Source organism: Anomaloglossus baeobatrachus, chromosome 6 (genome assembly GCF_048569485.1).
Source record: "Anomaloglossus baeobatrachus isolate aAnoBae1 chromosome 6, aAnoBae1.hap1, whole genome shotgun sequence".
NCBI classification, from domain to species: Eukaryota; Metazoa; Chordata; class Amphibia; order Anura; family Aromobatidae; genus Anomaloglossus; species Anomaloglossus baeobatrachus.
This window is the reverse complement of record NC_134358.1, coordinates 223,306,920-223,332,114: the sequence shown is the minus strand read 5'-3', so window position 1 is coordinate 223,332,114 and position 25,195 is coordinate 223,306,920. Positions and strand designations below refer to the sequence as shown.

The following is a 25,195-nucleotide window of genomic DNA, read 5'->3' as shown; positions in this document are numbered from 1 at the left end:
AAACACCATACCAACAGTGAAGTTTGGAGGTGAGAACACCATGGTGTGGAGCTGCTTTTCAGCATATGGCAGTGGCAAATTTGAAATCGAAAGAAGAATGAATAGACAAATGTAACAAAAGATTATTTATAATAATCTGTTGCCATCTACCAGGATGTTGAAGATGAAACAAGGTTGGACATTTCAGCACGACAATGACAATGATCCCAAACACACAGCCAAGTAAACTCCCAATTGGTTTTAGAGAATGAAAATAAAGCTGCTAGAATGGCCCAGCCAATCACCTGACCTTAATCCAATAGTACATTTATGAAAGGAGCTAAAGCTCAGAGCTCACTGAAGGAACCCATGGAACCTTCAGGATTTGAAGAGTGTATATGTGGGAGACTGGCCAAAATCACACCTGAGCAATGTATGTGACCAGTTTCTCTATACTGGAGGTGTCTTGAAGCGGACATTGCTAACAAAGACATTGTATGAAGTATTAAATACATGTCAGTAAGCATATTCATTACTTTTTCCCTGTGTCATTTCTCATTATTACACACACTAAATTTATGGATATTTATGGCTTGATTTCCTTGCCTGTGTAGATTGGATGGGTTCTTATCAATATCTGGTGAGAAAAATCATATTTAGAACTATATTTACTTAGAAAATTGGTGATGTGTTCAGTACTAATTTCAACCACTCTAATATAAATAAATAAATATATATATATATTTCATTTATTTAATTTTATTTATTTATTTATTTATATTTATATATATATATATATATATATATATATATTTATATATATATATATATATATATATATATATATATATATATATATAAATAAAAATATATATATATATAATACACACACCGTACAGAACAAAAGTTTGGATACACCTTCTCATTCAAAGAGTTTTCTTTATTTTCATGACTATGAAAATTGTAGATTCACATTGAAGGCATCAAAACTATGAATTAACACACGTGGAATGAAATACTTAACAAAAAAGTGTGAAACAACTGAAAATATTTCTTAGATTCTAGGTTCTTCAAAGTAGCCACCTTTTGCTTTGATTACTGCTTTGCACACTCTTGGCATTCTCTTGATGAGCTTTAAGAGGTATTCACCGGAAATGGTTTTCACTTCACAGGTGTGCCCTGTCAGGTTTAATAAGTGGGATTTCTTGCCTTATAAATGGGGTTGGGACCATCAGTTGTGTTGTGCAGAAGTCTGGTGGATACACAGCTGATAGTCCTACTGAATAGACTGTTAGAATGTGTATGATGGCAAGAAAAAAGCAGCCAAGTAAAGAAAAACGAGTGGTCATCATTACTTTAAGAAATGAAGGTCAGTCAGTCCGAAAAATTGGGAAAACTTTGAAAGTGTCCCCAAGTGCAGTAGCAAAAACCATCAAATGCTACAAAGAAACTGGCTCACATGAGGACCGCCCCAGGAAAGGAAGACCAAGAGTCACCTTTGCTGCGGAAGATAAGTTTATCCGAGTCACCAGCCTCAGAAATCACAGGTTAACAGCAGCTCAGATTAGAGACCAGGTCAATACCACACAGAGTTCTAGCAGCAGACACATCTCTAGAACAACTGTTAAGAGGAGACTTTGTGTAGCAGGACTTCATGGTAAAATAGCTGCTAGGAAACCACTGCTAAGGACAGGCAACAAGCAGAAGAGATTTGTTTGGGCTAAAGAACACAAGGAATGGACATTAGACCAGTGGAAATCTGTGCTTTGGTCTGATGAGTCCAAATTTGAGATCTTTGGATCCAACCACCGTGTCTTTGTTCGATGCAGAAAAGGTGAACGAATGGACTCTACATGCCTGGTTTCCACCGTGAAGCATGGAGGAGGAGGTGTGATGGTGTGGGGGTGTTTTGCTGGTGACACTGTTGGGGATTTATTCAAAATTGAGGGCATACTGAACCAGCATGGCTACCACAGCACCTTGCAGCAGCATGCTATTCCATCCGGTTTGCGTTTAGTTGGACCATCATTTATTTTCAACAGGACAATGAACCCAAACACACCTCCAGGCTGTGTAAGTGCTATTTGACTAAGAAGGAGAGTGATGGGGTGCTACGCCAGATGACCTGACCTCCACAGTCACCAGACCTCAACCTAATCGAGATGTTTTGGGGTGAGCTGGACCGCAGAGTGAAGGCAAAAGGGCCAACAAGTGCTAAGCATCTCTGGGAACTCCTTCAAGACTGTTGGAAGACCATTTCCGGTGACTACCTCTTGAAGCTCATCAAGAGAATGCCAAGAGTGTGCAAAGCAGTAATCAAAGCAAAAGGTGGCTACTTTGAAGAACCTAGAATATAAGACATATTTTCAGTTGTTTCACACTTTTTTGTTAAGTATTTCATTCCACGTGTGTTAATTCATAGTTTTGATGCCTTTAATGTGTATCTACAATTTTCATAGTCATGAAAATAAAGAAAACTCTTTGAATGAGAAGGTGTGTCCAAACTTTTGGTCTGTACTGTATATATGTACATATTTATACCTATACTAGAAGGTGGCCCGATTCTACGCATCGGGTATTCTAGAATTTACGTATTGTGTAGTTCATGTATGATTTTTGTTATATATATATATATATATATATATATATATATATAGATGCTGTTGTGTGTAGTTACCAAGTGTTTGTGTAGGGCGCTGTACATGTTCTGGGTGTTGTCTGGGTGTGGCGGGGGGTGAGAGCGGTGTTGTATGTGTGTTGCGTTGTTTGTGGAGCGCTGTGTGTCTGTAGCGTTGTGTGTGTGTGTGTTGCGCGGTTTGTGTGGGTGTGGTGTGTTTTGGGGGGAGGTATGTTTTGTGCAATGTGTGTGTTGCGCGGTATGTGCGTATATTTATGTATGCCGCGGTGTTTGTGTGTTGGGTGTTGTGTGTGTGCGGCGTTGTCTGTGTGTGTGGGTGTCTGTGTATGGCGGTGTTTGTGGTTCCCAGTGTGTGTGTGGTGTGTTGTGTGTGTGTGTTGGGGGGGTGCACACCTCCCATCGTGCTCCATCCCCCCTGCTGCGCACCCCCCCATCGTGCTCCATCCCCCATGCTGCGCACTCCCCATCGTGCTCCATCCCACATGCTGCGCACTCCCCATCGTGCTCCATCCTCTATGCTGCGCACTCCCCATCGTGCTCCATCCCCCATGCTGCGCACTCCCCATCGTGCTACATCCCCCATGCTGCGCACCCCCCATCGTGCTACATCCCCCATGCTGCGCACCCCCCATCGTGCTACATCCCCCATGCTGCGCACCCCATCGTGCTCCATCCCCTATGCTGCGCATTCCCCATCGTGCTCCATCCCCGATGCTGCGCACCCCCCATCGTGCTCCATCCCCCATGCTGCGCACTCCCCATCGTGCTCCATCCTCCATGCTGCGCACTCCCCATCATGCTACATCCCCCATGCTGCGCACCCCCCATCGTGCTACATCCCCCATGCTGCTCACCCCATCGTGCTCCATCCCCCATGCTATAATAGTTCTCCTATTATACTCAGAGAGGAGTATAATAGGAGGACTATAATAGGAGGAGTAGTCCTGGGGGGAGAGGAGTATAATGCCGGCTCCCTGCACATGTGTACCGGGAGCCGGTGTACGCTGGTAACTATGATACACATCGGGTAACTAAGGGACCTTAGTTACCCGATGTGTATAATGGTTACCAGCGTTCACCGGCTCCGTCAAGATCCCAGCATCGCAAGGTTATGTCTGGTGCTGCTGGGATCCTGACGGAGCCGGTGTACACTGGTAACTATGATACACATCGGGTAACTAAGGGACCTTAGTTACCCGATGTGTATAATGGTTACCAGCGTTCACCGGCTCCGTCAAGATCCCAGCATCGCAAGGTTATGTCTGGCGCTGCTGGGATCGTGACGGAGCCGGTGTACACTGGTAACTATGATACACATCGGGTAATTAAAGGACCTTAGTTACCCGATGTGTATAATGGTTACCAGCGTTCACCGGCTCTGTCACGATCCCAGCAGCGCAAGGTTATGTCTGGCGATGCGTGCGGAGGGCCGGGGCGAGTGGCCAATCCATGCGGAGGGCGGGGCCAGGCCGAGGCGAGCGACCAATCCGTGGGGGGGCGGAGCCGAGGCGAGGCGAGCGGCCAATCCGTGCGGGGGGCGGGGCCATGGCGAGCCCAGCGGCCAATCAGCTTTGTGTCACCGTAACACAATTTTGGAGCAAGACAGACAGACAGAATAAGGCAATTATATATATAGATAGATATATATTATACACACAGTGAAGTACACAGACACATACACAAATATGAATAAATAATTAAAACTTAATAAAGAAAACTTGTGAGATTTCTGAGGTCTGTAAAATGGTTATTTTTCAGTCAATGGACTTATGTGAGGACTTGACTTTTTAGAGGACGAGCTAATGTTTTTATCAATATATTGAGTTACATACAAGCGTCTGATCACATTTTAATCGCATCTTTTTTGTGAGGAGTGGCAACAGAAAACTGTGCTCAATTAGATAAAAAATAGTATAAGGTTTATTAATGTTATATTTTCATAGATAGGACTTTTACACACACAGTGTTAAACATGATGCTTTTTTATTTTTGAACTGGGGAAAAGGGGATAGGCAAATCAATTTATTATTTTTAAAAGCATTTTTTGTTGCAGTTTGTATAAAACCTCCATGTATTGAGCAACCGCACCCAATGTGTGCTCTACTTGTACTTCACACGTCTGGTAATATGAGAAACCTACAAGCTAACATACAGTAGACTCCGCTTGTATACAGGGTTATATTGATACAAGGGGCGTTTGTAATGGACTGTGAATAAGGCTGATACCATTTTAATAGCACTAATATATGGCACATAGACTTTGCTACTTAATGATATGGTCACTCCATCATGCTATTAATTGAAAACTGTATAACAGTATTATGTGGGCAGAGTAGTGTAGTATTTCTTATACATTCAACAACTGTATTATGTAGGAACTATGACTGATACACCTACAAATGTAGTGGTAATGGTTAAATGATCTATGTATTCAGACAGTCTAGGTAAGGCAGACCCAATATCTAAGGAACAGGCAGTATTTTCGGTTTACCTATATATCTCAATATATAGTAATCAATAGGATTACTGTAGCGCCCCATAGCCACTCAGGGCACTACTAGGAACTGCATCCTCACAGGGAAGCAGGGCCTACCCCCTAGGACCTGGAACACCAGTGCCAGAAACACCTAGACACACCAAAATCCTAGTTACCACTCCACACCAGGGGTAATTGGCTAGTCAGACACAAGGGAATGGCCACCTAGAGGGCGGAGCCAGACAAGAGGAACTAGATAACCCGGTGGGAGGGGATAGCAAGAGTCTAGAGTAGGAAGTGAAAGTGGAGAGACGTGCCTGAGAGCTGGATCGTGTAACGGTGACCCGGGGGCACAGGAGAGTGGTCGCCAGGGCAGGTACATCCGAGTACCGCTGGGACCAGAGCCCTGATGGGGCACAGGGCCCTAGGTCAGGCGACAGTCTCATACAGCCTAGCAAATATTTGCACAGTAAGGGGACCTTCATGGACCTCACTGACCCACAGATCCGGGGGCACCAGCAGTAAACCAAGGATCAGGGTTCGGGACACAGACCAGCCCTACAGGGTCCACATTGCCCGCCGTACGGACAAGGACACTGCCACAAAAAAGGGACAGTCGGGACCCAAACTCTCCACGCTACGGGGACCCAACCATACTGAGGGTGCCAGGGACAGAGCAACCGAGTCATAAACTGGCACTAGAAATACAGGGGCCTGAACCAGCCGTCCAAGGGTCCAGAGTGAGTATAGACTTAACTACAACCCACAGTGTGGCCTCCCTTATTACTCCATCATACATCTCTCAGCCTGCGGAGGGCCTGCAACCACAGCTGCCATTTACCACCAGCCCTGGGGGATAATCAACTCAGCAGCGGCGGTTCCACAATCTAAACCGCAACCCTTATGTGGCGTCACACAAATTACTTTAATCTCCCTTGTAAATACTCCCCATTAAAAAAGCACCCAGGGCACCGGATCGGGCAACAGCCACCAAAGTGACTTTCCCCAATGATACACTGCCCGGGACCGAGTACCCCATTCCCTGGGAGACACATTACCAGTTAACAATACTTTTGTATTACATTATAGAATTTTTTTTATAAAACATTATATGGAAAGTTAGAACATGGTATAAATGCATTGCTTACAGTAGGAGAAGGGTCAGTAAATGTAGTGCAGTCTTTTCCTTTATTTCCTACTAACTTTGATTGTATATGTCGACCTTCAATGAATCCAACATACTCATTGAAATTGCTACATGGTCCAGCCAAAATACTCATAAAATTGAGATGGTAGCTAATGTACTCCAGAAAGGTTGGTTTTCCCCTGCAAATATAACAGAAGAAAATATAGTAAGTAATAGTAGTTTTTAGACTGTTCCCCAATATCATTAGCAAAAGCTATAAACTAACATTGACAAGTATAAATAAGTACATAAAATACAACTAAAAAGAGTACTTCCCACGTGATCAGAGGATAATAACAGATCCATGAGTCAGTATATACTGGCCCACACTACAGATCCTTTACTGCAGTCCATAGATCTAAAACAGGAATGATATGGTAGAAATCAAATCTGGAATGTTATCATATTAAAGGGAATCTGTCCGCAGGATTTCATATCCCAATATAGTCATATGTGCATGTAACAAGTCCAGCAATACCTTTACTAGGCCAGTCTGTTTCTCTGTTACTGAGAAATCATCATTTTAATCCACATGAATATGAGACAGAAGAGGGTTTTTTTTGTAGATCTCAATCCTCTGTCACTCCAGCTCTATTCTCCAGCTCTCCCCCTGCTTGACTAATGACACATTTGCCTGAAGTCAAAAAGACTTATGCATGCTCATATGAGTGTGGATATTTTTCCCATCTACATAGTTGAATATGGATTTTTCGCCACTGCCCATATTGTACAATACAATAGTAAGCTCTTACATTACAGCATCTTTTAGTTGTTGCTTGCTGAGCGTGTCTGGGTTTTTGCACGTTCCTACAAGGAATACAATATAAATTAAAAAAAACAGTTGATTTTTTTTATCAGATCATTAACTATTTTTTAGCTCTGCTGTAAATATAAATGTTCCAGATGTCCTCCACCCGAAATGATGAGGTTTCCAAATCCTAACAGATTTCGAAAGGATATTTCCTGTCTTTTCACTGGTTTCTATGGACAGGTGGCTACATTCATTGCATTCCACTGACAAAACCTGCTCTTCTCATTTCTCACCAATGTTTTAATTTAAAGTCACTTTAAAGAATTAGAATTTCTAAAATAGGACTTTGCAGAAGACAGCATATATCTAAAATATACTATCAGGTTAGGTTTCCCTTATTTTTACTAAATAGTAGAAGAATACTTTTATATGGAACATTTACATGGATGAATATAGAGCACCAATACAGTTGAACTCTGCAGCAGAGCAGGGAGACTCAATCTCCCTGCACTGCCGCTCTCTGTTCTGTAGGCAGTAGGTCGCTTTAGTCTTGCAGGGTACAGAACGGCAAGTCCAGAGCGGATCAATGCGATGACGCAATAGCGCCCTGACATGCACAAGGATAGGAGTCCTGACACAATAATGTTATTGCATTCATCTGTCCGGGACCTGCCACTGTCTGCTGCTGGACTCGTTGCGGTAAGGTGAGTATATAAAAATACCAGCAAGTACAGTCCTAGAATCAGACCATTTTGAGTGGGTCTCCTTGCATGTACTATTAGCCCTATACCTGCATCTCCCCTGATGAATCTTGGCGGAGGAAACGCATCAGGAGGCTTTCTGGTGAAGATTTGTTAGGGCCATTCTATTCAGGGTCAGTTTGGTACTGCCCTTGTAAGGGCTGGAGTCAATGGGGTTTTGAGGAGTCAGCTAGTCCACTACAGGGAAAGAGCTCATGCCTGGTCGCGGACAGCCACCTGTCTTATCCACACTGATGACCCCCTCCAACAACTGACCCGGACCTATATATGGGTGAGACCAACCCTTATCATCAACTGTGTAACTGCACATTGTTTCTCATTATTGATCTGGATGTAAACCATTAGGTAATATGAAAACATATATAGTGTCGCTATGACCATACCCACATAATTTAACCCAAAGGACACCACTGTGACTTTGGCTTGGTCTCATGGGTAATGGTTAGTGTTATTGGGACAATATATATGGACATATGTCTGTTTTCTTGATGAAATACCAACTTTATACACTATATTGTATTATTACGTCACCATGAGAGGTTTTGTTCCCAATGGAAGAACACACCTATTTTAAGATTTAGCAACAGACAAGACTGTTTTTTGCCTATCATTCGCATCAAAGTAGTCAATTTTGCAGTGTCTATTAACACTTGATACTGTTGTATTATCAAACCTTTGGATCCTGTCTGATTAATATTGACACATTGACAGTTACCGTCCCCGATCGGAGTGGTGGTTCCAATATTGGTTCGTTCTCAATTGGTCCACTCGGACATGAATGGCGTTTTCTTTTGTTTGCACAACATTTTATGGTTGCATCACTGTGCAACTTTTTAAAGAAATTTGATTAAAAGTTCTGTATTATTTCCTCTACTACTGCTGATATCTAAGGTGAGTATATGATGTTTAATTTTTTTATTTTACAATTGTGTTATGGCCATAATATGTGGGAGCTACTAACAGACTTATATAAATAGTGCACGCTACAAAAAGGCCTTCATAAATAGTAGGGGCTACTAAGGGAGCCCATCTAAATAGTGGGAGCTATTAAGGGGAGGTCATTGTACTTAGTGGGGCTACTAAGGGGGCTATCATAGGATGTGGTGGCTACTAAGGTCGTCATGACAGTGTGGGGGGCCTATTGTGTGGGCTATCAAACAGTTTGGGGGCTACTGGACAGGGTAGAAGAATTATACTGTATAGAGGAGAGCATCATACTGTGTGGAGGGGAGCTGTATAGAGGGGAGACTTAGGACATTAATAAATGTTAAGTTGGCACTTATTGTTATAGGGGCACTCAGGATATTGTGACTGTCAAAGGGGCACACAGAGATCATTATTACTCTCTAGGGGCAAAATGTGGGCACTGTTTTCTAGACCACTTGAAGAGGGCATGAATATATTCTAAAGGTTTGTTTTACCATACAGAGGGTGCACACAGTACCACAGAGCCGGTTCAGTAATAGGAACACATACTTCAGCAGTGGCTCAGTATTGGGGTATCATCAGGATGAGGAGTTTGTGCAGATTGGGGATAGATGGGGACGCTGATGAAAATGTGAGATGTCAAATCTGTCTTTGTTGTAGTCTCTGCAGAAGAGTCGTGTCTAGAGAAGTTGCCATGTCGGTTTGGGAAAGAAGGAAAAGACGAGAGAAATTAACATCTCCATCGGAAAGAATGTCAGCTGTATGTCACCATGTACAGTATATCTCTACTATAATTATTATATGTTCTGCAGGACTGGTATCTACTTCTACAGTATATGTCACCATATGGCAGTAATGTTACTGTTGGTCTTAGTATACAGATTTTTTTAATAACAGCCCAGTCATCTGCTGACTGATGAGGTTCTCCTGAACCAAAGCCCTAGCTATGCCTCTGCATATACTGTATAAACCAAAGAGTACACATCCAGCCAGTCCAAGGACCAGAGTATTTATGTACATAAATACATCTACGGAGATTTAACAAACTTTCATAAAGGGAAAATAGAAACGTCACCAATACCAATCTTAATTACTAAAAGACCTTAGAAAACTGAACTGAATTGGTTACAAAGGACAGCACCACCACCTTTACTTTGAGCAACTGCAGGATCTCAGATGAAGCAATGTTGCATTTCTGTGACATGATATATACAGCGTCAACTCGGGAAAAACAGAAAAAAGGACAGCGGCCATGTGCTTTACTGTCACTACAGATCTTTGATTCAAAAGTATTCATTAGTATCACAGCAGCCAGAAACTCATAATCACCATTATATATTAAATCTTAAAGGGAGTCCGTCAACACAAAAGAAGTGTTCAAAGGAAGCACAGGCACTAAGCGCAGCCACGCTGCCAAGTAGCTCAGTGCTCCTCCCCATCTAGCTCCAACCCTTCTATATTAATAGACAGCTCTGCACTCACAGGGGACGGTGAAGGGGGACAGGTAGATAGGAAGGTGCACTGAACTGCTTGGCCACACCAAGGCTGCACCAACCTGTGATTGCTTTGAACAGTCGTTTTGTGCAAATAAACAGCCTTTAGCTACATGTACCAAATTATTATAGTAAAAAAAAAAAAACACTTTACGTTATGATCATAATCTCTAAAATGATGTAACAGTTATATAGTTTCACACTTATATTGCTGTTACAGTCAGTTAGAAATTGCTTAACTTCCCATTTTACTCACTAGTCATGAACATTGAGACCTCAAGTACCTTAAAAGAATGAAGAAGTCAGAACGGCTGTCACAACTCCCCATATGACTGTGTAAATCAGCTTTAGGGATCGCTGACATGAGCAATTAAATCAGAAAGGTGAAATCCGTTTTTTGTTTTTTTTTATCAGACAGCACTCTGACAAATGTTATTCAGAATCGGACTGATTTTTTTAATACGCTCTTATGAGCCCAGCCTCATATTGCAAATATAGTAGCCAGTCAGTGTTCTTCTGGCCTGTATGTATCCTGCAATGCTGATCATAACCTAATTAATACAAAATGACTACGCAACATAAACTCCTCAACATTTCATTTACAACACCAAGAAGTAAAAGTTTTAAAATTATGAAATGCTAAAAAAATTATACCATTTTCAAAACATCTCTATTTATTGGAGACGACATGGGCAAAAACCATGACGAGGAACGTCACACTGTAATACTCAGTATTATTATGGTGTGGGAGGCATAATACACGCTAGCCAGACCTCTCCAGTTTCCATTCCGGTACGCTAATGGCTCCATGTTACATTGTAGAAACTGTGGACCTGCCATTTCTGAAAGATCTCCAAGGAGTCGTTTTTCAACTTCACCATGCAGCATTTTGCTCCTGCTTACTGTCAGCAGCTTACGTGGACTAAACATGTTACTGTGGTCTGCAGCATATCAAGAAGGGACTCCCATCAAGTACATCTAGGAAGTCATTGGTCAGAAACTGCAAATAGAGCTGCTAGCAGATGATATTGATGATTTGCATGCCTATTTGAATTTGCATTTCTGCGCTCATACTCAATACTGAAAAATCGATATGTTTTGAAAATTTTGTATTCATTTGGTTATCATTTGTATATCATTAACATCTATCCATCCTGCCATTTCCAAAATTTCACGACTTCTCCTTTTTGGTTTTGCAATTTAAATGTGCACCGTAACATTATGTTGAGGGTGCCAAAAATTTTTGCCCAGCCCAATTTTTGGGTTTTGTGTGAAATTATGTTCAATTTGCCTTTTTTTGCCTCAGTTTTTTTGTGTTGTTTCAATACACACAAAGGAAATAAAAATGTGTATAAGAAAATGTGTAATTTCAATAACTTTCTAGGAGAAATACTTAATTTTCTGGAACAACTTCGGTCATGACTCTGCACTGACTGAACAGTGTCGGCCTGTTTAGGGGCAGGCTTCAATAATAAGAGTAATGGTAGCACTAAGACAATCAGATTTTCCAATTTATTCACATATTTCCAGGAAAAAAATATCAGAACAACAGAATACAGATTTCTTAAAAAAAAAAAGTTTGTTACCGAAAATATATACAATGCTATCAATACAGTGTGGAGTATGCAGTTATTCTCTTCTTAATTACCACCAATACAGCTTTTTATGGCTTCCCAATCTGAGGGAAGGATGAAATAGGGGTAGGGATTCAGTTCTGCGTTGCAAACTGGACTACTTGCTGTAGTTCTGATATTACAGTTTTATCTGCTGCAGATGTGCCAGTCTTCTCAGTATTGAGCTCTGTATAACCACTCCTACACCCCACTGAGTTACTGCTTTCAGTCTGTACTGTACAAAAATCTGTCAATCAGTATTCAATCAGGTTTCTAAGATCACAGTGGCCTCCATAATCCTTAAATGGAAAAAAATTGGGACCACCAGAACTCTTCCTAGACCTAGCCATCCAAGCAAACTGAGCAGTCATGGGAGAATAACCTTGGTGAGAGAGGTAAAGAAGAACCCCAAGATCACTGTAGCTGAGCTCCAGAAATGCAGTAGGGAGATGGGAGAAAGTTCCGCAAAGTCAACTATCACTGCAGCCCTCCCCCAGTCGAACCTTTATGGCAGAGTGGCTCGACGGAAGCCTCTTCCTCAGTGCAAGACATATGAAAGCACACAGAGTTTGCAAAAAAAAAAAACACATGAAGAACTCCCAGACTATGAGAAATAAGAGTCTCTAGGCTGATGAGATGAAGATAAAATTTGTTGGTAATAATTCTAAGCGGTATGTGTGGAGAAAACCAAGCAATGCTCATCACCTGCCCAATATAATCCCAACAGTGAAACATGGTGGTGGCAGCATCATGTTATGAGGGTGTTTTTCAGCTGCAGGGACAGGACAACTGCTTGAAATTGAAGGAAAGATGAATGTGGCCAAGTACAGAGATATTCTGGAAGAAAACCTCTTCCAGAGTGCTCTGGACCTCAGACGTGGCCAAAGGTTCTCCTTCCAATAAGAGAATGACCCTAAGCACACAGCTAAAATAACAAAAGGAGTGGCTTCAGAACAACTCTGTGATCATTCTTGACTGGCCCAGCCAGACCCCTGACCTAAACCCAATCGAGCATCTCTGGAGACACCTGAAAATGGCTGTCTACCAACTTTCACCATTCAAACTGATGGAACTGGAGAGGCTCTGCAAGGAAGAATGGTAGAGGATCCCCAAATCCATGTGTGAAAAACTTGTATCATTCCCAAGAAGACTCATGGCTGTACTAGCTCAAAAGGGTGCTTCTACTCAATACTGAGCAAAGGGTCTGAATACTTATGACCATGTGATATTTCAGTTTTTCTTGTTTAAAAAAAATTGCAAAAATGTCAACATTTCTGGGGGGGGGGGGGGGTCTGTCAAGATGGGGTGCAGAGTGTACATTAATGAGAAAAAATGAACTTTTTTGAATTTACCAAATGTCTGCAATGAAACAAAAAGTGAAAAATGTAAAGGGGTTTGAATACTTTCCGTACCGACTGTACATGACAACGGCCTTACACTGCAAGTACTAGCAGAGCTGCAGTAGAAAAAAAAAGTTTTCTCAAAATTACAGCATGCAGCCTAGTTTGGAAGTCCTGTAATTATCCATTATAACGGATCCTGCAGAGATCGGCAAGCGGATTTCTGCCGGATCCGATTTTTTACCATGAGAGTCTGTGGCAGACGGATCCGTTTTCAGATAATTATTTATCTTCCATATGTAACGGATATGGTAAGAAAACAACAGATCCGTTACAAATGCAAGTACAACGGATGGCTAAAAAGCAATCCGTTAAAGGATCCGTCTCACATAGACTCCCATATTTAAAACCGGATCTGGCAAACATCTGTTATTTAACAACAGACAAAAAAGTTGTGTTTCCATAACTTTTTTGCCAACGGATCTTTACAGGATCTGTGCTAACGGATGACTTCAAGATACGTGAACTCAGCCTCAGTGACACACCACTGGAATAAAGCCTATGACACAACTTTATGTTGCTTTCTTTTGGCACAAGAAAAACCTGGTGACAAATTCTCTGTAAGAGCCTAAAGGCCGCTTTACACACTGCGACATCGCTCAAGCGATCTCGTTGGGGTCACAGAATTTGTGACGCACATCCGGTCGCTTTAGCGATGCCGCGGTGCGTGTGACACCTTTGAGCGATTTTGCATCATTGCAAAAACGTGCAAAATCGCTCATCGGTGACATGGGGGTCCATTCTCTAATATCGTTGCTGCAGCAGTAACGAAGTTGTTCCTCGTTCCTGCGGCAGCACACATCGCTCCGTTTGACACCGCAGGAACGAGGAACCTCTCCTTACCTGCCTCCCGCCCGCAATGCGGAAGGAAGGAGGTGGGCGGGATGTTCGTCCCGCTCATCTCCGCCCCTCTGCTTCTATTGGGCGGCGGTTCAGTGATGCAGCTGTGACGTCGCTGTGACGCTGAATGAACCCCCCCCTTAGAAAGGAGGCGGTTCGCCGGTCACAGTGACGTCGCAGGGCAGGTAAGTATGTGTGACTGGTCTGGGCAATGTTGTGCGCCACGGGCAGTGATTTGCCCATGTCGCACAACCGATGGGGGCGGGTACCCACGCTAGCGATATCGGTCACGATATCGCAGCGTGTAAAGCGACCTTTATTCTACAGTGATGTCTTTTCACAATCCTGTAAAGTAAGACCAGCACAAGAGTCCTCTCATGCTGTCATATGGAGCAGTAAACAACTGTGTTGGACAGACCTGCTCTTGCTCTAAGAGTGCGCTCACACAAGCCGTATGACTCGCACGAGTATCGGATCGCATCACCTGGCGCGGCCGCCTTCTCTCCTGACAAGAGGGGGTCGGCTGCATGTATTTCTATGCAGCGGACACGCTCCTGTCCAGAGAGTGTGCGGCCGTGCCGGGTAATGCGATCCGATACTCGTGTGAGTCATATGGCTCGTGTGAGCGCACCCTAATAGAGGGATCGCAGTTGGCTCTGATCCCAGCCACCCAGCACAGGAAAGCGCAAAGCAATATGTCAGGGCTGGAATGAGGCTGAAACAAGTCTTGTCAGTAAAAGTATGTGCACACAAATTCTTTTAAATGCCGGCATACCCAGATTGTTTTTGAAGAACATGACGCTTCAGGAAAATGCTGGTGGTGGTTGTCCTTAAAGGGTATTTCCATCTCCAAGATCCTATCCCAATATGTAGTAGGTGTAATAAATATTGGAAGATACCTGCAATTAGAAATGTTTCATAGTTCTCCTGATATAGCCATGTCTCTTATCTCATGTGTAGGGCATTTTAGCTTTGGTATCCATGGTTAAGACCACTCATATAGTGAAAGTTAGTTGCTTGTGGTTTGTCCCATGTACACCTAAGCTGATATGCCCTGCACATGAAGTAAGAGGCATGGCAATATTGGGAGAACTATTCTACATTTCTGATTGGTGGTATTTCCTAATATTATTATGCCTACTACATGTTGGAATAGGATCTTGGAAACGGGAATACCAATTTTAGCATCTTCTTTTATGTCCTTTGTGGCAGCTTTAACACGTATAATACATGATATAAAAATTAGTGGTGGCTTGCAAAGGGAACTCACCAGAGGAATGGTCAGGCCACCTTTTTTTAGCTGATTTCAACGCCTGAAGTTACAAAAGGCAGAATATATGAACAGCAGGTCGTATGACATTGCTTTGCATATGTTCATTCTTTTTAGAGGTTTAGTTTATGTTAGCTCTTTTTCAGGGAGGTCCCAGGCAGAGTGTGTCTAAAATAGAAACATTGTGTGCATGTATCCCAATGTTTACTTCTATCAATCTGGTAATGGACAAAGATGAGTGACTGATTTCAAGACAGAACTCAGATAACTATGCTGTATCTTTCATATAAAAACTGAAAACACAAGAAAAGGGTGTCTTATCCAGCTCTTTCGGCAAACATTTTTTTTATAGGTGCACTGACCTGGTACAGTTATGTAAAGACACAACTGCTATCAACACATAGTATAACCAGCTGCTACAGAACCCATGGAAACAGCAACAGAAGTGGGTGGAAGAAAAGGGTTAATCCGCGCTGCAAGAAGAAGATCACTAAAGATCGATGGAGATTAAAAGTAACAATAAAATCAGTTACTTTTAATCTCCATCGATTTTTAGTGATCTTCTTCTGGCAGCGTGGATTAACCCTTTTCTTCCACCCACTCCTGTTGTATGCTGTACCTTTAAAGGACTGTGTGGGTTCATTGAAATGTTAGCAAAAGCTCATTCACTGCCATTAAGTGAAATGAGTACACAGACCTAAGTGGTGTTCATTTTTATCAAGGAAAACAATGTCAAGTTTGACCTGGCATTGCTTTAATCAAATGGCATATTCATCTACACTGCGTGTGCCCAGTTGATTGATCAGACACAGGTGTTAGTATGGTGTGCCAACGTTCATACAACTCATCCATTTCATTTCAAGTCAAACAAATATATTACAACAATTAGCAATTAATCCTCATAATCTTAAAATGATGGAAAGGGTGTAAAAGATAATGTAACAATTCTATTACACTCGTAGTGCTAGTGACACAGACAATGAATTCTGAAAACTTTCTCCCATAGGGGTCAATGAGTCATTTTAGAACAGAGATTTTTATAAGTCAAGGTGTCTGCTGTAAAGAAAATCTCTCCAAGTCCTCCTCAATAACTCAAAACGCCTCAAATTTCAGAGGTTCTGCTCAGTTTCTGTTTCAAAGGATCTGCACAAAGACACAGTGTGCACATACTCTACGGGTGTGTTCATATTAGAGTCTTTTTGTTGAGTTTTTCAAGTGGAAACTCATCAAAATCCTCCTCAAAAACATAAGGTTCAATTTATCAAGATCCATGTTGTTCCCGCCAGTTTTTATGTTGGAGTCAGACGTTCTCAATTCATGAATCTGGAACAGCTGACGAGTGAGATTTCAGGCATAGGGAAAGTCACAACTCTTCAAAAAGTAGATGAGCTATAGTATCACACCGACACAGCGCCATTGTCCCACCCCAGCATTGTCCCCATTATATTGGAGCTCGGAGGCACTGCAGCATAGACGCCAAAAGGCTCAAATGTTAGGCACAACTACAAAAATGGTGGTGTGAAAGCTTCGATTAATCATCTCCATGAAGATGCCGCATCACCTCCAAATACTCAGCAAGAAGACTCAATGTGAACACACACTTAAACTGCGGATTACAACAGCAGCTCAGGCAAGATGGCTGCCACTGTAATAATGTAAAGAAAACGGAATACTGATATACATAACATGAAAAAGTATTCAAAAAGGGGTAAGTGTTCATGAAACAAAAATATAATAACCCTTAATAACCATAAACTTTATTCTAACATTATAAAAACAACATCCAATAAATCCACAACAAAGACTATTATAATGCACAGGAAAAAGGGAGGAGGGTTTGATCTATAGATCAACACCCTAAAATATACCTCCCTCCTGTCCACTGCCTCATGCAGAGGTCGGCACCCTAATAATAAACGATATTGCGCCCCCCCTCTCCGAAGACTATCTCTAAACTGCCCTACCTCACCCTAACCCTCCTTACTCCTGCACTAAAATTATCTGGTTTAGAGCCTCATTTAATGTGGATTTGTGTGAGGTGTAGCTGGGGCATATATATGACCTCTGTATAATTTGAATTTGTTGATTATCTCTTGGACCAATTTATTTGTTTTTTATATGAGCACTGTTTGCACCTTGTAATTTAGTATGAGCACCTTTCATATCTCTGTTAGGGTGAGGTAGGGTAGTTTAGGGATAGTCTTTAGAGAGTGGGGGCATCATATCGTTTATTAGGGTGCCGACCTCCGCGTAAGGCAGTGGACAGGAGGGAGGTATATTTTAGGGTGTTTATTTATAACCCTCCTCTGTTGTGAATGTGGGTGCTGTTTGGAAGCTCCCTCTGGTGGCCAGGAATGGTAGTGGAGCTGAATCTGAGCTTGAGACAGGTGCCGGTGTTAATTGGGAATTAGAGAAGTCCTATTCCAGACAAGTCCGGTCTATATGGGAGAACAGGTTTTGCCTTGCTGGTGCCGGTTATAATTGTATATTCTTAAGTCTCTACTCCTGGCTTGGAGTTCTGTCCGTCCCTGTTTCCCTGAGCAAGACTTCTGCAGATAAGTTCTCAGTTTTTTCCGTGCTTCCTGGTTTACACCTTAGGGTGGTTGTTTTCTTTGTTTTGCTTTGTATCTGTTTTCTTGCAGGTGAAGTTTTGTTTCTTTTGTGTTGTGAGCATGGGGGTTCACCCTTTGCTAGCTCTCCTGCAGGAAAAGGGATTTTCTCCCTCTTTAACTTGATTATTTGCTCTTCTGTATTTTTGTGTGTTTTTTTGGTATTTTGTTCTCCCATTATTTACAGGAGTACCTGATTTAGTGGGGGTTCGACCTCCGGGGCCATTTTTACTATCGGTGTACTATTGGTATTTTTCTATAGGGATTTTGCACTGACCACAATCAGTTTCCTTTCCTTTTCTTTGTATCAAGTTAGTTGGGCCTCACCTTTGCTGAATCTATTTTTCCTATCTGTGTATTATGTTTTCCTACATCCCCGTAATCTTTATATGTGGGGGGTTATCTACTTCTTTGGGGACTTCTCTGAGGCAAGGTAGATTTCCTCATTTCTCTCTGTGAGGTGTAGCTAGTTTCTTAAGCTGTGACGTGGCGTCTAGGTTTTTAGAAACGCTCCACGGCTACTTCTAGTGTGGTCTGATAGTTAGGGGATCGCGGTCAGCCCAGGTTCCAACTACTCCTGTTTTCTTGGTGTTTTTTCACCAATGGGAGTTTTTTGTAATCTTCCATGGTTACCAGATCATAACACTCCTCCCTTTTTCCTGTGCACTAGAATTGTCTTTTTTGTGGATTTATTGGAAGTTGTTTTTATAATGTTAGAATAAAGTTTAGGTTTTTAAGGGTTATTATATTTTTGTATACATAAAATGACTAAAATAAAAGATTATCCAAAAAAAGTATATGTTAGAATATATTTTAATCAAATTTATTGTCCTCATCATAAAACGTTTCTAAAAGGTTAGAAAAATCTAGCAGCTTTACATACGATGCCTTCTTACCATCATGTAGCTGGAAAGCCAAAGTTGTGATTTTTTGTGTCACAATCATCAAGGGACTGAAATGAAATAGTAGAATGCCATTAGTCAGATCTCTACAACTATGTCATATTCACAAAATAAATGGCAATCTAATATATAAAGCTGAGTGTGTGTATGTCCGCTGAAGGAATCCGCACCATCGCATTTACAATCATAAAATTTTGCACCGTCGCCTCATGTGACTCAGGGAACGTCATAGACTAAGTTTTGATGGGAAAATTTAACCCTGCACTTTACAGTTATTCGCCAAAAAACCTGCCTCCATTAAAGTCAATGGAGCTGGGAGCTACAGGTCATTAATAGGAGCTGTGATTAGTTGCTATAGCTAACGAAGAACATTCTTAGTATAAGAAGCTTATGTGCGATGTAATATGATGTTGGTGGGGAGACAGATAGAGAGAGACAGACAGACAGGGAAAGAGACCAAGAGAGAAAGACTGACAAGGAAAGAGAGAGAGACAGGTAATAATACAGACAAGGAAAGAGACAGCAAAAGGGAAAGAGACAGCGAAAGGGAAAGAGACAGCGAAAGGGAAAGAGACAGCGAAAGGGAAAGAGACAGCGAAAGGGAAAGAGACAGCGAAAGGGAAAGAGACAGCGAAAGGGAAAGAGACAGCGAAAGGGAAAGAGACAGCGAAAGGGAGAGAGACAGCAAAAGGGAGAGAGACAGCAAAAGGGAGAGAGACAGCAAAAGGGAGAGAGACAGCAAAAGGGAGAGAGACAGCAAAAGGGAAAGAGACAGCGAAAGGGAAAGAGACAGCGAAAGGGAAAGAGTCAGATGGGGAAAGAGACAAAGACATAGAGATAGAGACAGACAGAGATAAAGAGAGACAGAGACTGATACAGAGACAGACAGAGACTGATACAGAGACAGACAGACTGACAGAGACAGACATGGAAAAAGACAGACACAGACATGGATAGAAACAGAGAGACAGGCACACAGAGACAGACAGACAGGACAGACAAAGACTGGGAGAGAGACAGAAACAGTTATTATCCCAGGCAACGCCGGGTACTACAGCTAGTTAATATAATAAAATATCTCTTTAATATACAACTACACAATGTTTCTTCATTGCGTCTACTATGCATGTTACTGTAGGCAATTTAATGCATACATTTTTCAGATCTCTCTCCCTTCATATCCCATATCCTAATGTGCCCATCAACAGCTTCATTAACACACGGACATATCACTGAAGCTACTAATCTCAGAACATAGAGGAGGTTGCTGAAAGGCAGAGTATGCAGCAAGCAGAAGGAATATTTAAACAATACGTGGCTAAAAGTACAAAATGTGGAAAGAAAAACATTCCAACCATATGTACCTGCTAATACTGCAATTCATGGTTAACATCTGTTGTCATTGAATAAAGAAAAATTGAAAAACTTGAAAAACTCCCATCACTGAGATAGGAGATGACAGTTGGTGCTCAGAAAGTTCTATGAAAAAAAAAACTGTAACTGTCATTTCAGGAGAACATGCAGCAGAATTATTGCATCTGCTTCTAGCTCCTCCCTCATCCTCCCCTTTCCATAGAATTTTAAAAGCACCACTTGCCATGTCCTCTCTCAGTAATGAGAAAGTCTGTATTCACTGAGTACTGATCTACTCATGAATTGAGAAGGAAAGGTCAACTTATGAAGAGAAAGAAGCAGATTTCATTGATAAGATATATTACAAGTTTGCTTATTTTATGTGTCCTATTGATTTAATGGTTACAAACGTAATACCATATGGCATTTTAAAAAGGAAAAAAAAAGAAAAAAAATATATCACAGATTACATAATGAGACATAAAAAAAAAAAAAGCACACAACATAAAGGTTGCTCTAAAAACAACCAAAACAAGGTATTAGGCCCAAAATTATTTTATTGTTTATATTCAATTATTTTTTAAAAACATATATGCAAAACAGAATACTGTATCATAAAAAAATATATAGCATGTTCTAAAATACAAAAATAGGGGGATAACAACGTCCAGTCAGAGCATCATACAAAGGTCAAAAAATACACTTATAACAAATACACAGCATAAATAAAAGACCATATGATTAATCTGGGGAGAATAAATAAATAGTATACTGGAACAAAATTAATACATTATTAAATAATGTAAAAAAAATATAATTTATAAAAATATTAATCAAAAATAGATTTAGAGTGGAAAAAATACCATATTTATTTAAAGTGTCGCAGTGCCATAGTAATTACTAATAAATAATTATATAAAGGTTTGGGGTTTTTTTTAAGCTCACCAGTGGATGATATTGATAAAGTACATAATTGGAGCTGATATATTGACGATGTAATTTTTGTCTGGGAGGGATAACGTGAACAACTGGATTGTTTTATGGCTCGTCTTAATGATAATGGTCTTAACATTAAACTTACCTATTCATCAGGCCGTAAAGTTGACCTTTTGGATATCTCTATTCAGGTTACGGATGCTATGATTTATTATTTAACAATGTATTAATTTTGTTACAGTATACTATTTATTTATGCTCCCCAGATTAATAATATGATCTTTTATTTATATTTATGCTGTGTATTTGTTATAAGTGGATTTTTTTTTTACCTTTTTATGGTACTCTGACTGTGGACATTGAGTTATCCCCCTATTTTTGTATTTTAGCACGTGCTATATATTTTTTTTTTATAATATTCTGTTTTGGATATATGTTTTTTTTTAAATAATTGAATATAAACAATAAAATATTTTGGGCCTAATACCTTGTTTTGGTTGTTTTTAAAGCAACCTTTGTGTTGTGATTTTAGTATTGGTGGTTCTTTTCCCAAAAAGTTATTTTTTAGTATTATCTATAAGAGAATTGTGTATTTTATAAAAAAAAAAAAGCACAAGTCCAACTAAGGAAATGTGAAAAATGTCATTTACATGCAGGCGATTCCACCGAGAGTGTTTTTCTTTTTTTCTCAATGGTCTTTTTATTTGTGGGGTTTTTTTTACTATTATTTCCTTATTGCTTTTTTATTGTTTTTAACTGTCGCTGTTTATTTGAGCCTTCCCATTGACTTGTATTGTAAAGTACAGGGCATTATCAGAACAAAAAACACCTTAAGAAAGGCCAATTCCCTTTTTTTACTTCTTAGTGTCTTTGGAAATATGAAGGTTTATAGAAGCTCTAAAAGACTAAATATGTGCAAAGCAAGTTGTTTGCATAAGTTCATCCTTATAAATTAACTTAAAATGAATCCGCTGGGTGACTGGACTTCATGTGCAACAAATTTTGTGACTTATCAGAAACGATAAATCGGGAGAAAAAAAAAGACGATCACATAAAAAGCAACTTTAAAAAGGTGTAAATGGAATAATAAATAAGGGGCAAGCAAAGAAAAAAAGAAATTGCAAAAAGAATTAAAAAAAAAACAAAACTGATGTAAAAGCTATAACTTAATTGGGCCCATGGTGTGTGTAATTTCCTCCTTAAAAAGTTAAAGTGAACTGTCAGGTGCAATATGTACCCAGAATTACGAGCAGTTCTGGGTGCATATTGCTAATCCCTGCCTAACCATCCCTTTATCTAGTGGTATACATAAAGAGATTTTTAAAAAAAAGTATTTCTAAAGATGTTTTATAATATGCTAATGAGCGAGGGGACTAGTCCCAATGGTGTTTTATCCCCGACTAGTCCGCCCTCTGAATATGGTAGCACGCCCACAGGGGCATACTAACATGCTATTCATTGCAGCGTCACCAGCGGTGCTGCGCGTACCTGTGTTCGCGCTTCTGATTGCCCTGCACTACCGATCATGCGCAGTATGAAGCCGGGGGTACGCGTCCCAGCTACAGAGAGGTCTACTGCGCATGACTGGATGTGCCAGGCATTCAGAAGTACGGTCCCAGCGAATGCTGGTAATGCTGCATTGAATAGCATGTTAGTACACCCCTGTGGGCGTGCTACCATGCTAAGAGGACGGCTAGTCGGAGGATATAACACCCTTGGGACTAGTCCCTGTACTCATTAGCATAAGATAAAAGATATTTAGAAATACTTTTTCTAAAGATCCCTTCATCTATCCTAGTGTATACAGGTACGGTTAGGCAGCAATTAGCAATATGCACCCAGAACTGCTTGTGGTTCTGGGTGCATATTGCATGTGACAGGTTCACTTTAATCTTTTCCCCAATGATTGTCCAGGTTATATAATCATCTTTCAGATTCACGGATCATCAACCGTTATCAGATGAACCAGACAAATATTTATACAAAAAACTAGAAGGTGGCCCGATTCTACGCATCGGGTATTCTAGAATTTACGTATTGTGTAGTTCATGTATGATTTTTGTTATATATATATATATGTTGTGTGTAGTTACCAAGTGTTTGTGTAGGCGCTGTACATGTTCTGGGTGTTGTCTGGGTGTGACGGGGGTGAGAGCGGTGTTGTATGTGTGTTGCGTTGTTTGTGGAGCGCTGTGTGTCTGTAGCGTTGTGTGTTGCGCGGTTTGTGTGTGTGGTGTGTTTTGGGGGGAGGTATGTTTTGTGCAATGTGTGTGTTGTGCGGTATGTGCGTATATTTGTGTGTGCCGCGGTGTTTGTGTGTTGGGTGTTGTGTGTGTGCAGCGTTTTCTGTGTGTGTAGGTGTCTGTGTAGGGCAGTTGTTTGTGGTTCCCAGTGTGTGTGTGTGTGTGTGGTGTGTTGTGCACTTCCCATCGTGCTCCATCCGCCATGCTGCGCACTCCCAAACGTGCACCATCCGCCATGCTGCGCACTCCCAAACGTGCACCATCCGCCATGCTGCGCACTCCCAAACGTGCTCCATCCGCCAGGCTGCGCACTCCCAAACGTGCTCCATCCGCCATGCTTCGCACTCCCAAACGTGCTCCATCCGCCATGCTGCGCACTCCCAAACGTGCTCCATCCGCCATGCTGCGCACTCCCAAACGTGCTCCATCCGCCATGCTGCGCACTCCCAAACGTGCTCCATCCGCCATGCTGCGCACTCCCAAACGTGCTCCATCCGCCATGCTGCGCACTCCCAAACGTGCTCCATCCGCCATGCTGCGCACTCCCAAACGTGCTCCATCCGCCATGCTGCGCACTCCCAAACGTGCTCCATCCGCCATGCTGCGCACACCCAAACGTGCTCCATCCGCCATGCTGCGCACTCCCAAACGTGCTCCATCCGCCATGCTGCGCACTCCCAAACGTGCTCCATCCCCCATGCTGCGCACTCCCAAACGTGCTCCATTCCCCATGCTGCGCACTCCCAAACGTGCTCCATCCCCCATGCTGCGCACCCCCCATTGTAATCCATCCCCCATGCTGCACCAGCATCAGCCTCTCTACCCGCAGCATCAGCCTTCTGTCCCCAGCATCAGCCCGTCTCTGTCCCCAGCCTCAGCCCCTCTCTGTCCCCAGCCTCAGACCCTCTCTGTCCCCAGCCTCAGACCCTCTCTGTCCCCAGCCTCAGACCCTCTCTGTCCCCAGCCTCAGACCCTCTCTGTCCCCAGCCTCAGACCCTCTCTGTCCCCAGCCTCAGACCCTCTCTGTCCCCAGCCTCAGCCCCTCTCTGTCCCCAGCATCAGCCCCTCTCTGTCCCCAGCCTCAGCCCCTCTCTGTCCCCAGCCTCAGCCCCTCTCTGTCCCCAGCCTCAGACCCTCTCTGTCCCCAGCCTCAGCCCCTCTCTGTCCCCAGCCTCAGCCCCTCTCTGTCCCCAGCCTCAGCCCCTCTCTGTCCCAGGCATCAGCCCCTCTCTGTCCCAGGCATCAGCCCCTCTCTGTCCCCAGCCTCAGCCCCTCTCTGTCCCCAGCCTCAGCCCCTCTCTGTCCCCAGCCTCAGCCCCTCTCTGTCCCCAGCCTCAGCCCCTCTCTGTCCCCTCCTCTGGCGACACTCACACACACGATCGCATCCACTCACACACACGATCGCATACACTCACACACACCCGATCCCGACACTCACACACACGATCGCATCCACTCACACACACGATCGCATCCACTCACACACACGATCGCATCCACTCACACACACGATCGCATCCACTCACACACACCCGATCCCGACACACACACACCCGATCGCATACACTCACACACACAGACACTGACGATATCGCACATACGCGCTCACAGTCACAACATCCGGAGATACCACATGCTTCTGGCCATGTGATCCTCCGTCAGGTCCTGGAAGGTCACAACAGCACAGTATCGAGGCCGAGAAGCAAGGGATATCGCCGGATGCTGTGAGTGTGTGGATGCGATGTGATGTGTGTGTGAGGTGTGTGTGAGAGTGAGTGTGAGAGTGAGTGTGAGCTGATGTGTGTGTGTGTGCGTGTG

General features: G+C 42.4%; 1 protein-coding gene across 1 annotated transcript in view; it reads right to left on the bottom strand.

Annotated features, from left to right (window-relative positions):
• Positions 1-25,195, bottom strand: part of MBOAT1 (membrane bound glycerophospholipid O-acyltransferase 1) — a 119,159-nt gene that overhangs the window by 17,436 nt on the left and 76,528 nt on the right. The window contains 3 exon segments of the mRNA XM_075316435.1: positions 6,242-6,419; positions 7,032-7,086; positions 18,840-18,895. Of these exon segments, the coding sequence (XP_075172550.1) occupies positions 6,242-6,419; positions 7,032-7,086; positions 18,840-18,895 (289 nt within the window).